Source organism: Ceratotherium simum, chromosome 6 (genome assembly GCF_057802395.1).
Source record: "Ceratotherium simum simum isolate JZ-2026a chromosome 6, ASM5780239v1, whole genome shotgun sequence".
NCBI lineage: Eukaryota > Metazoa > Chordata > Mammalia > Perissodactyla > Rhinocerotidae > Ceratotherium > Ceratotherium simum.
In genome coordinates, this window is record NC_141905.1 from 72021610 (window position 1) to 72034089 (window position 12480).

General features: G+C 46.3%; 1 protein-coding gene across 30 annotated transcripts in view; it reads left to right on the forward strand.

Annotated features, from left to right (window-relative positions):
• The window catches only part of TCF7L2 (transcription factor 7 like 2), a 193608-nt gene that overhangs the window by 160938 nt on the left and 20190 nt on the right, over positions 1-12480 (forward strand). For 24 of the 30 annotated variants that reach the window (XM_087432593.1, XM_087432599.1, XM_087432600.1 and 21 more), the window contains 3 exons: positions 6768-6900; positions 9236-9338; positions 11524-11610. In XM_087432593.1, coding sequence (XP_087288719.1) covers positions 6768-6900; positions 9236-9338; positions 11524-11610 — 323 coding nt within the window. The remainder of the gene's footprint in view (positions 1-6767; positions 6901-9235; positions 9339-11523; positions 11611-12480) is intronic. The other 6 variants (XM_087432596.1, XM_087432598.1, XM_087432609.1 and 3 more) reach the window with 1 other exon arrangement.

Genomic DNA, 12480 nt, shown 5'->3' on the forward strand with positions numbered 1-12480 from the left:
CCTGGGAGGGCTGGTAACCTAAGACTGAAGACCTTCCATATCTACCCCCCGGGAGAGGAGAAGGCTGACAAATGCTCCTCTGTGCTGCTTTTGTTTTATTGTGCTGGGCTCTTAAAGACACTTTCTGGCCCCATTTTTCTTCTGCAGAAAGGGAGAGCAATAGGGGAGTATTGAAGAGGAGGGCCTGCGGAGAGGCCAGGGCTAGCAAGGCCTCTATTTGTTTTCAGCGTCTGTTGATTAATAGGTTGTGAGGTGAATGGCAAGCTTTCATTCCCTTTGGGTTCCCCACAGTTATAGAAGGTTGAGAGGTTGGGGTTAGAGGAGGGCTAGCTGGGCGATCTAGAAGTGCCTGAATCAATCTTTCACTTGCCAGGTTCCAAATCATGAGCAGCACTGGACGGGTGTGTGGGCGCTTGGCGATGAGGGTGGCATGGCCAAGTTGCAGAACACTATGCTTAAGGGTTCTCGAGAGGTCAAAGGTCAGCTACAAGGGCACCCCTTCCCCACTCCCCCCACTGTAGTTGGATGAATACTTCGATGGAAAGGCTTTGTGCACTTTGAGGGCCATTAAAGGACTCTTTTTAAAATAATTTAACTATTCAATGCTCAAAACCCATAGAGCTTAATGAACAGAACCGGGGAAGGCTTGACTTGGGATAACAGCCATATTTCTCCAGGTATAAAGCATAAAGCCCTAATGATTTAAAGTCAGATGAGTATTTGGGCTCCTTTTAAATAAATATTATTTGCTTCCCTTAATGGGTTCGGTTTTTTAGCTGACTTTTTCTTTAGTTTCTTGTCAGCCAGAACTGACCACATATAGTGTGTTTTTATCACCAGAATCCTGCTGGGCCCTGATTTCTGCTGGGCTTCTTGTGTCTGTATTTGAGAAGCAGAAACATCCTGTTAAATGTCCTTATCCGCCCACCTCCCATAATCAGCCGCATGCTGTAAAAACTCCTGCTCAGAATACTCAGTGCCCTATGGCAGTAGTGTCCTGGCTGAGGCAGGGAGCCCTGAGCTGCTCCTAATTTGGGGTAGGGAAGGTGGGGGACATTGTTTGCTAAGACTGGTCTAGGTTACAGAGACTGGTAGGTGGGGGTTTGGGGCCAGATCCCTCTATGAGTCTAAAAGCATCGGTACCCAGGTGGGAAGGCTGGCCCAGGCTGGGCTCCTTGGGTGCAGCTCCCTAGGTCAGCGTGGCGTTGGACCCCACCCCAGTGCCAGTCTCTGTGGACACCGTAGCAGGTGTGGAGTCAGGCAGGTGAGCGTGCAAGGCCTGGGAACACCACCTTCCCAAGGCCTGTGACCTGGGACAGATGTCCTCACCTCCCGTGTAGAGCTAATAAGAAATGCCGACAACTTCATAGGTTTGGTGTGGGGTCTTAATAAAGGATGTCACTCTTAACACAGAGCCGGGTACCGTCGTGAGCTGTGCTGGTACTGGTACAGAGCTTCGGGAGTAGCACTTGGCCAGTGCTCATCTCTCCTGTCCTCCCCTGAGATCGTCTAGGCCAGGATTTCTAGTTGGTTCCATGGGGGAGCTGCAGGTGCTGAGGGTGCTGATGTGTATGGGCCACTGTAACATAACTCCTTGAACTTATGTGGGCTATTTTATGAATGTTTGCTGTTTTCGTGGCTCACAGATTCCTAGTTTTCATCATATTTTAAACGGTTAAATACCAGTAACTTACACTTTCCATGTAGCTTCCCATGACACCCCCCACCACGACCTTGAACATTAGTTAGCTGTCACTGGAGGGAATGGTTTTGTCCCCCTGGGTAGTTTTTGTTTTTTTTTTTTTTTAACTTTTTATTTATTGCAGTAACATTGGTTTATAACATTGTATAAATTTCAGGTGTACATCATTATACTTCTATTTCTGCATAGATTACATCATGTTCACCACCCAAATACCAATCACAACCCATCACCACACACATGTGCCCAATTATCCCTTTCGCCCTCCCTGCTCCCCCCTTCCCCTCTGGTAACCACCAATCCAATCTCTGTCTCTATGTGTTTGTTTATTGTTGTTATTATCTACTACTTAATGAAGGAAATCATATGGTATTTGACCTTCTCCCTCAGACTTATTTCGCTTTGCATAATACCCGAAATGTCCATCCATGTTGTCACAAATGGCTGGATTTCATCGTTTCTTATGGCTGAGTAGTATTCCATTGTGTATATATACCACATCTTCTTTATCCATTCGTCCCTTGATGGGCACTTAGGTTGCATCCCCCCTGGGTAGTTTTGAAGACATATTTAATTTTTAGATAAAGCACTTACCTAAAAGGTACCTAAAAGGTTTTATGCTTTAGCTGTTTGCCTTGAACAATGGACTCTGTAAAAAGTTGCAAGGGGGAGAGAGACATATTTCAGGCGGTTTATCCCACCAACACTCCCAGCATAGATGGTTGCTTTAATTTTGATTTCCTGGGTGCATCTCTGGAAGGTTGTCTATGTCCCTCCCCCAAGAAAGGTACTTTTCACATCTGAATTTTCTTAGGCTGGTGCAGTGTTTAAGACAATGCTTAAAAAACTCTTGAACGACATAGGAGCTGTTCGTAGAGAAGGGGGAAGTCTCAGGGACATTCCCTATTGGGTTGTTCTGTGGTTCATTTATATCAGCTCCTGCAAGGCCCTCACCCTGATTCTGGAAGGGCCTTGGTCATCTCCACCTATTCTTGTTTAACTCTCAATTCTTTCGTGACAGTCTGATTTATTAGCATAATATAAAGTGACGGTTTTTCTAAAAAGAGATAGTAAAATAATCACATTTTTAAGAAGAGTGTGTTCCTGAGGAAGGGTGGCCACAAAACATCCACACACTCTTGCCCCGTGGTAAACATCCTTGCCTTTGCAATGAGGGGTGCAGTCTGTGGCTGCACGTCCCCCTGTGAATTTAATTAGAAGAGACTGGAGGGGTGGCGAACCTCATCTTCGTTGTGTGCTCACCGTGCGTGTTCGTCGGACGGTATTTTTCAAAGCTTCTTTGTATTGTGTGTGTAGCTATGTACCAGGCCCTGTGCTGAGTACTTTACAGGCATGATCTCTTTTAATTTTCACAACGACCCCTTGAGGTTGACACAGTTCTCATCTGGAGTTTGCAGGGACAGAAACGAAGGCCCGAGAGAGGTTGCACAGCTGGACTGGTGAAGTAGAATTTAAATCCGGGTCTTCCTTGAATTCAGTCTTCACTCTTGGTCACTGCGTGCATGCCACTGGGCCTTAAAACCGTTTTTAAGGCATTGTTATAATAAAGTATTGGACTGGATGGTTTCTGAAGGCCCATCCAGCTCTGTTCTGTGATGCTGAATGGACTGCATTTAAAGAGAACAGCCATTTACTGAAATGAGTCGGTGAGATTGGCTCTATCCTCTTCTTTTATTGCTTGCCCTCGCAGTTTGATGGTTCTTACACAGTTTGTAAGATTGTGCTCACCACTCCCACAGGCTGGGCATTGCCTGGGGACACAAAGTTCTGGAAGACACAGTCTTTGTCCTTAAGAAACTTAAAACTACAGTGCGACCCCAGCAATGGGCATGATGTGATTTAGAAAGAAAGGACTGTGGGGTTCTGAGGCTGGAGAGACGGGGGGCATTTTCAAGAGCATCCTCCCATCACAAAAGCATTCCAGGTACAGGCAGGTCGAATGGGAGTGGCAATTAGACCTTGGCTTCTGCAGGTATAACTGCATTCTCCCTGCTTGCTTGGGAACCAGTCAACCTGGAGAGATGCGGTTGTATTGTTTCCTAGGGACCTGCCTGGCATGCAGTCACCATCAAAGAAGAGAACTATACCCCATAGGGCTCCCCGCCCCCCAAAGCCAGGCAGCAGCAGCTTTAAACCCACCCCTCCATGCTATAGAGTTTTGACTGAACAGGAAAAAACCAGTTGAATAGGCCCAGGTGTGCAAAATAATACGAGGGCGATGGCAGCCAGAACAGGTGTCCAACTTTTGTCGGAATCACCTTCATATATGTATCCAAGAGGAAGAGGGAGAATTAATTTTTAAATCCTATACCCAGTGAACACCCACTGTTCCCCAGGTTCTGTCTTCTTTCTTTGCTGGATGAGTAGAGAAAGAGAGTTTCCCCAGAATTTACTGTTAGTTCTGCTTGGAAGACAGCTGTGGAGTTTGTGCTTCTGAACTGCAGGCAGAACTGTGCCATCGGCAGATCCTCCCTAACAATAATAATAAACCACAATTCCTGTGCTTACCACGTGGTAGGTTTTGTGCTAAGCCCTTGGGGTCTTTTAAGAGCTAGGATGTGATTCATGATTAGAACTCAAGTCTCCTAACCTTTGTGCTTGTCTGTGCCCGTGTGGTTCTCTGGTCTAGGGGTCATGGCTGGATAGAAGAGCCCCTCATGGCACTTGATAGGCAGACCCAAGAGGCCTGGGTCCTGAGCCCAGACCTACTGAATTAGGTCCCTACTCAGAGATTTCCTAGGATTAGGGGACCGAGTTTGTGATAAGCATCCTGAGAGACGATTGCCTCAGCCAGGGTTGAGAATGGCAGGTTTCACTGCCCACTACCAGTCCTCCTACTCCCATCATGGATTTGTACACTTGCTTCCTTCCATTGCTTATGGTGGTCCCATTCTCCGGAAGTCCTTCAACCTCCAAGTGACAGTCTTCCCTCCTCTGGGCTATCAGTGGTTCTTCCCACTCATCCCTCCCACAGTTTTTCCGCAGTTATTTTAAACTGTCTCTGACTGGTCTGCTTTCTTTCATTTCAGCAAGTGTGTATCTTTCCAACCAGATAGAAAGGTTCTGGAAGGCAGCAGCAATCATTTTCCTTTCCTCCTAATGGTCTCCACTGCATCTGATGATGTCTGTCCCTTTCTCTCCCTCCCTGTCCCTCTCTCTTTTCCCTCTCCACCCCAGCACACAGCGGGAACTTATTTGTTGGTAATCTTTCAAGTTGTCCCAAACAGAAATTTTCCCCTGAAAGAACCCTCAGTGCGTGTCCATGAGACGCCAGCACTGGTCTTGGGGCGGCAGCCCTTCCCGCTGCCGGCTTTGGCCTCGTCCAGACCTTCACAGCTGCTAAGGAAGTGTTACTGGAGTCCAGAGCTCCCTCTGCTTTGGTGCTTTTAATTTCATGCTTTGCTTGCAAAATAACTCACAACACATAAGGCTCAGAGCAACTAGCTAGCCTCTTTCTCCAAAAGTGTCCCTTTGTTTATAGGAATCGTTAAATCAGGCTGTTGGAAGTGTTGACTTCCTTCTCTGTAGATTTTTCTGGGGTATCTAGGAAGGCCATATTTTTCTTTCCAAGCATACTCATGAAGAAGTTAGAAGCATCTTTTAAAGATGCGTTCCCCACAATGAACTGTGGTAAGAAATACTCTTTCCATATTATATCCTTTCCTTACCCATTTAAAAAAAAAAAAAGAAAGGACAAGAAGAAAAACATAGAGAACTAACTGCTGGTGGTCCCTGAACTCCAGAGGCGCTAGTGGGCAGCACTGGAACCTCACTTCTTTTCTTTGAATGCATTTCCTTTTCCTTGATGTTAATGCAACTTGTGCCTCTCTAAAAGTAATAAAAGGAAATGAAGACACGTTCCAAAATGAAACTTGACTCTAATCCATTCATCATCTAATACTAGCCTCTTTATCTTCGCTGGTACCTAATCTGGTTAAATGTCCCTGTTGTAGGATTTTAGTGAAAATCCTCTATTGGGAATAGGGTTTTTTGCAATTGGATTACTCTCAGTAAATGGCCCAGTAGTTCGCTTGTTTCAGCTTAATTTTTTCTTTGTGATCTTGCTGGGCTAAGTTATAGCACAGCCCAGTGGAGGGGGGCTGGGGTGGGCTGAGAGTCGGGTGGGGGAAGGAGAGGAGAATAACTGGGGAAGGTCTGGTCATGGCTACTAGAAAAATCTGAAAAATGATGTTCTTTTTTGCCCTGGTTCTCTCTGCCTATCCACCCTTCCCAAACATAAAAACGGCTGTACTTTGTTTTCTAGAACGGCCGATTTCTAAAATGCTTACCTTTTATTAGCCCAATTCATCATCATCCCGTTAATTTATTAGCATTCCCCGATGACTTCTTAATGAAATTCCTAATGAATCAGGGCTGCTGTAATCTGCATAAAATATGCAGGTGCTTGCCTGGCAGTTTAGAGCTTTCTGGTAAAGTTCACACTCTCAACCAGACCAGGAGTGGGGCTTTTCATCCATGCTGTCTGTAAAGGATTGTAGCATGCCCGCTGGTTCTAAGGGGCAGGGAGGGGCTAGGAGCCTGGGGTGGTGGATAAGAAGGTTGGGGGGATGGGAATTGGGCCCTGCTGGGTTTCTTGTAAGTGAAGGTTTTCCTAGCCGGTGCCCCATGAAGCCTGCCTGCCTCCTGAAGGTCCCTCTGGTGGGGCCCTGGGGTAGGAGATCCCCCCTACGTGCAGGAACACAGTAGGCCTGTGAGATTAAAGTCCCCACTTCCGATTTACCTGCTGATGGGAAAAGTGCAAACTCTTGGGCTCCATGATGGGGTGGCGGTGGAGAAGGTATTTTAAAAGCCAGGCTCAGTGGGGAGGTTAAAACAGAAGCCTAGCTACCCTAGAGCTGTCTCCCAACTATCTGTTATTTTTAATACATGGATTGGGGCCAAGGCTTTGGGCAGAATTGAGTGCATCTTACAAAATCAAGGTGGAAGGGCATGGTCGGGGGAACCCAAGGGCCCATGCTCAGAGGTTTTGGGCTGCGGGGAACCAGCTTGATGGTGTGTTTCTCTGTTCTTTTGCTCCCTACAGTCGAACAAAGTGCCGGTTGTGCAGCACCCTCACCATGTCCACCCTCTTACGCCTCTTATCACGTACAGCAATGAACACTTCACCCCGGGAAACCCACCTCCACACTTACCAGCTGATGTAGACCCCAAAACAGGTAGGCTGTGTGCTTGGGTGCTAAGAGAGTGTGATGGTCCCAGGGCCACCGGAGGACCTGCTGGGGCGGGTGGGGGAGTTTGGGAGTGACTCAGGCTCCTGTTCCTCTCCTGGGTGTTGAAAAGGAAGCTCTGTGGGGAGGCCAGCAGCTGGTGAGAGAGTGGATTCCTTTCCTCTCTGGAGATGTCCATTTGTCGTGCTAAAGATCTTTATAGAGCTCCACCACCCTTTGAGGGGCTGTGTTGGGAACCTGTCTATGACACATCCAGTGTTTTTCAGGAGTAGCATATAACACCAAGAGCCTCAAACAGACATGGAGGCAGTAATCGTTTTGGAGACGTCTCATGGGCGCCTTCTCAGCTCGTTGGGAGTACAAGAGCCCTAACAGCACAGCTCCCCAGAGCCCCAGCTCCCTTGGTGACTAAGAGATTCCCGTCACTCGACAGTGGCTTATTGGTGCAGCCTCAAGAGACCACATCCCTGGGCTCTGCATTCTCTTCGCTCATTTATTTGGGTTCTGCTTCCCCTACAATATCCTGGGTACTAGTAAGCCCATTTTACAGATGTGAAACCGAAGCCCAAGAAGGTTTCCTTGTTGCATCATAGAACAACCAGTAGGGTCTCAGGCAGAAGTTGCCATCTTATCCTTTAGCCTTTACACCTGTTTCCTCTTTTCCATCCCACACGCTCATTGACTGCTTTTTCCCCAAAGGGGAGAGAGAGAGAAGGTGGGGTTACTTATAGACCTCCCTACAATAAGATTTAAAAGAAGCAGACAGCCACAGCTCATGGTGGGGTGGTCTTGGGAGAACAGCTAAGGCCAGGCTGTGTCTTTCAGGCCGGGCGGTGTCCTGGCTGGGTTTCTCTTCCCAGCTAGTTAATTAGAAGCGTGGATTTAAAATGGCTATTCCGTGTCTCTTTGTCAGAGGCCCTTGTTTGGTGTTGGGCTGAGGTAGGCCGCCTGTTCATGCGGCCTTTGCTGCCCCTGAATGAAGCCACACATTAGCTGGTTTTCAGCAGCCTCTGAGCCCCCTTTGTGCTTGTGGGGATCGAGCCTGGCGCTTAGATGGCTGGAGGAGGCCACCAGCCGGCCCCAGCCTCCGCGAGTGAATGGCAGCATCAACGTCTGATTTAAATAATGGTAGTACGGGGAATAGCTTTTAAATGGTTATCGTAAAACATATGATTAACGTCTGCAGACTGTTTACTTTTCCTCCGCGAACATTCTTTCAAGTGTGCGAATGGCTTGGTGTAGGGTCCAAGCCCAGCTAATCTGTTGGGTTTTTGTAATAGAGAGAAAGCAATGTCTGCATGAAAATGTCACCCAGGGAGACTTAATTTACAGATTAAAAGCTTCCTGAATGAATTTTAAAAAATGAGATAGTTTTCATCCACAAACACGCAGCTAGTTCTCTTCAATCCTGTTTTAATTCTGCGGTATTGTTCGTTTTGCTTTCCACTTCAGCTGCGTAGGTCGGTTCCTCTCTGTCAGAATTGCTCCCAGCGCTCTTGCTTTCTAAGAATGGATTGCAGGATGTGCTCTTATGGAATGAGTAAGTGTGCGGTGGCAAGGACCTTCAGAATTCACTCATGTGTGCCTTGCGAAGGTTCTTACCCCCGTGATACAGCACTACCCAGTCAGCAGGTGGGGTTCATTCACACAGGTTACTCTGTCTTCTAGAAAATTAGGTTCTGGAATTGAGAATACCAGGCCTCCAACACCTCCTTGTCTATTCAGTTCAGATTCTACCTTGGGTAAGATGCCATGGCATTGGGTGAGTTTCTCCTCCAGCTCATCTTCTAAGTTGAGGTGGAGACATTCTAGAGGCATTCACCTTTTTGAAAGAAGGCAAGGGTAGACTTTCCAAAAGTCATAACTCAAAAAGTGTGGTAGAAACCAGAGGAGTAACTCTCATGTAGGTAGGTCACTAGAATTAAAAGAAGAGGAGAGACATGTTGTGAGGGTAAAGGGAATTAATATTACTTGATCACCTACTATGTGCGAAGCCCTTTAGATTTTCTTTTTTAATTCAAATAATCACACCAATCGCAGGAGGTGGGAATACCCAAGATGGCATTTTCTGAGTCTGTCTGTGTTTACCTAGTGTACCGATCCCTCAAGAATGAGATAAACCCGTTTTTCAAACTGAGGCAGAGGGATAATGAGACGAAACTTACCGACAACTGTTACGATCATAATCATGAAAAGAACCTCATGCTTGGATTATAGAAGAGCCACCCCCCTTCGTCCTTTCCCTATTCTCATCTCCCGACTCCCATCTCTTCTCTTTCCTTCTCTCCCTCCATTGTACCTAAAATGCTGCTTCTTCTCTCAGGAATCCCACGGCCTCCACACCCTCCAGACATATCTCCATACTACCCACTCTCGCCCGGCACCGTAGGACAAATCCCCCATCCGCTAGGATGGTTAGTACCACAGTAAGGAGTTCCATTTTTTAATTTCCTTTTTGTTTCTTACATGGGCATGCTTATTATTTATTCTGTGCATGTGTGTGTGTGTTTTAGAAGACAGGGCTGGTGAGGGTGATCAGTGGGGGTGTGGGGAAGATGCTTGCTGAGATGCCCTATGGGAAAGCAGGCAAGTCAATAGCCATTCAGATGGATTATATAGGAAGAGGGTTATTGATGCTTAGCATTCTGAACCCATGGTCCCCAAAGTCTCTGAGAACAAAGGTGCCCTTCAGGTACTTTGGGAATTGCAGAAGGCTCTGAGGGCTTCTATCCCCTAAAGCTGATCATGGCTCTTTTGCTGGTGGCAGCCCAAACTGGAGCCCTGTCATTGGGTTGAGGCCACAAGGGAGTGGGACCAGGCACAGCCTAGTTTTGAAATCCAGGGGTGGGGGTTGGGGGGTTCTTCTCTAACAACCCTACAACCCCCAACCCCATCCCAACCATCACTCCCAAGGTTGACAACAACAGTGGAAAGTTTTTGTCTGTTGAGAAGCTCCGTGTTATTAACCAGCATCTCTCTGAGATTCTGTATGTTCAGTGCTTTACCTGATTATGAGGGGCGGGGGCGGGGCAGCTGGAGCCCTCACTCCAGCATGTGGGGCCTCCCTGAGTGCCCGCCCCGGTTCCTGGCAGTGCCCAGGTCACCACACTGCCTTTTATGATTTGTTTGCCTGTCACCCCATCTTTCTTTTATAGTACTACCCATTAACTTTCCTTGGACAGTTTTTAAAAATGTTTTAAAATCGGAGTAGAAAGTAATATGCATAAGCATACCGTGTTTGTGTGTGTGTGCATGCATATACTGTGTGTTTTGCGCTTGTGTGTTTTTGTGTATATATTTCTTCATGTCTGTCAGTGATCTCTACTGTTTAAAAAACACAGGACAATTTGTTGAATCTTAACAGGAATAAATCCTGGTAAACCTCTCAAGTCTGGGTCTTGGGGAAGAAACCCTTTCAGAGCCTTGAAGAAGACACAATTTTGGATCTGGTGGTTCACCCCCCCCAGTTCTACCCTTATTTCTCTAGTTGAATAGATTCTACACTGTTTTTGAAAAACAGCCTAGGGGCTGGCCTGGTGGTGTAGTGGTTAAGTTCGGTGCACTCCGCTTTGGCGGCCCGGGTTTGTGGGTTCGAATCCTAGGCGCAGACCTACAGCACTCATCAAGCCGTGCTGTGGTGGTGACCCACATACAAAGTAGAGGAAGATTGGCACAGATGTTAGTTTAGGGCCAACCTTCCTCAGCAAACAAAACAAAACAAAACACAAACCAAAAAAACCAGCCTGTTTTATGTAGTAGCTATACCAAATACCAACCCTTGGTGTAGTTTCTCTTTACTTTTTCCTCCTCAGTTTTGTTTGGGAGGATAGACATGGCCATGAGCTCATGTCCCATTTCTTCTTCAGTAGATGGGGCCATTCCTCAATAGTTCTGTCATCATTTGCCCCATCAGCTGATGGGGAGAGAGTTGAAGTCTAGATAAAAAGGAATAGCCAACTCAGACAACCTCTGTCAGAAAAAGTTGTGTGTCTTTCATGAGGATGCTATTTTGCATGTTGCTGTATTTTTTAATTATTGTAATGAGGTGTGATTGTCTATTGGTTACCCACAATTCTTCTTGGGGACTCTCCCCCCCGGTAACTCTTGTCAACACTTGTTAATTTGACAAAAGGCTACAAATTAAGCTCTGTTAATTTAATGTTTTCTCACCGAGATCTAAATACCGAAAGAGGCCCAAAGCGCAACTGAAGTCCTTTGATTCACTGCACTTTATTTTGGTATAAATTTACATTCATTATTGTTTTCCTTTGGAAGTGTAGCCCTCAATTAGTATGATGGCTCCATTAAAGCAAGCGAGACTTCGCCTTTAATTATTACAACAAAACACCTAGTTTCAGCTTGGGGAGAGGGTCTCTATTGACATAAGCAGGGGTTATAAAATTTAATTAGCCATTCCTATCAGATTTATGGCATTCAAATTGTTCTGTGTTTCTTCCCTTTGATCCTTCCTGTACAATCCCCAAGATTTTTGTTCTGATCAAATGAGAATAAGGCTTACTGTGCAGAGAGAACTTTTCCTTTTTCTTCTTTTGCTTTTCCCCACCCCTGCCCTAGTTTGCACTGTCTCACTTTATGCCCCCCTCTTTGTAGGCAAGGTCAGCCAGTGTACCCAATCACGACAGGAGGATTCCGTCACCCCTACCCCACGGCTCTGACCGTCAACGCTTCCATGTCCAGGTGAGTTCCAAGAGCGGGGGACCTCCACTAAAGCCCTGGGCGACTTCTCAGAAAGTTCTCTAGATTGCTACCAGGCCAGCCAGGGACTGCTGTTCTATGTAGTTCTAATGCTGTAAGACCCATAGAGCATTAGGCTTTACTCTTAGAAAATACTGAAAAATTGCCCTGAACTTTTCAGGTAGGTGATATTGAAATTTTGAGGTCAAATTGAACAATACTTTTTTTAAGGATTTAAGAAGGCGGGAAGAAGTAGTTAGGACTTGTGGAGCTGTTTCAAGTGTTGTTTCTCTGTTGCCCTACACTGGGTAAGAAAGAAAAGGGTGGGAGTAATTTTATTATTACATAAAGAAGAGTTTGGGGCTGGCCCGGTGGCGTAGTGGTTGAGTTCCCGCTCTCCGCTTCAGCAGCCTGGGGTTCGTGGGTTTGGATCCTGGGCTCGAACCTACACAGCGCTCATCAAGCCATGCTGTGGTGGCGTCCCGCATGCAAAATGGAGGAAGATTGGCACAGATGTTAGCTCAGGGCCAATCTTCCTCAAGCAAAAAGAGGAAGATTGGTAACAAGATGTTAGCTCAGGGCCAATTTTCCTCAAAATAAATAAATAAATAAATAAGTAAATAAATAAATAAAAATTAAAAACAAAAAAGAGTTTGAGGAAAGGTTGTTGATCTTTTCAAAGCTGAGACACTTCAGCGTCAACTAGAAAGGAACTCTCCTTCCCCTGCCCCAACATACCCTCCCTAAAGTAGCACTGTCCAGTAGCAACAGAAGGTAAGCCACATATGGAATTTTAAGTTTTCAAGTACCCAATAGCTGTATGTGGCTGGTCATTGCTACATTACCGTGCAGCTCTAAATCTTGGAAAGTTAA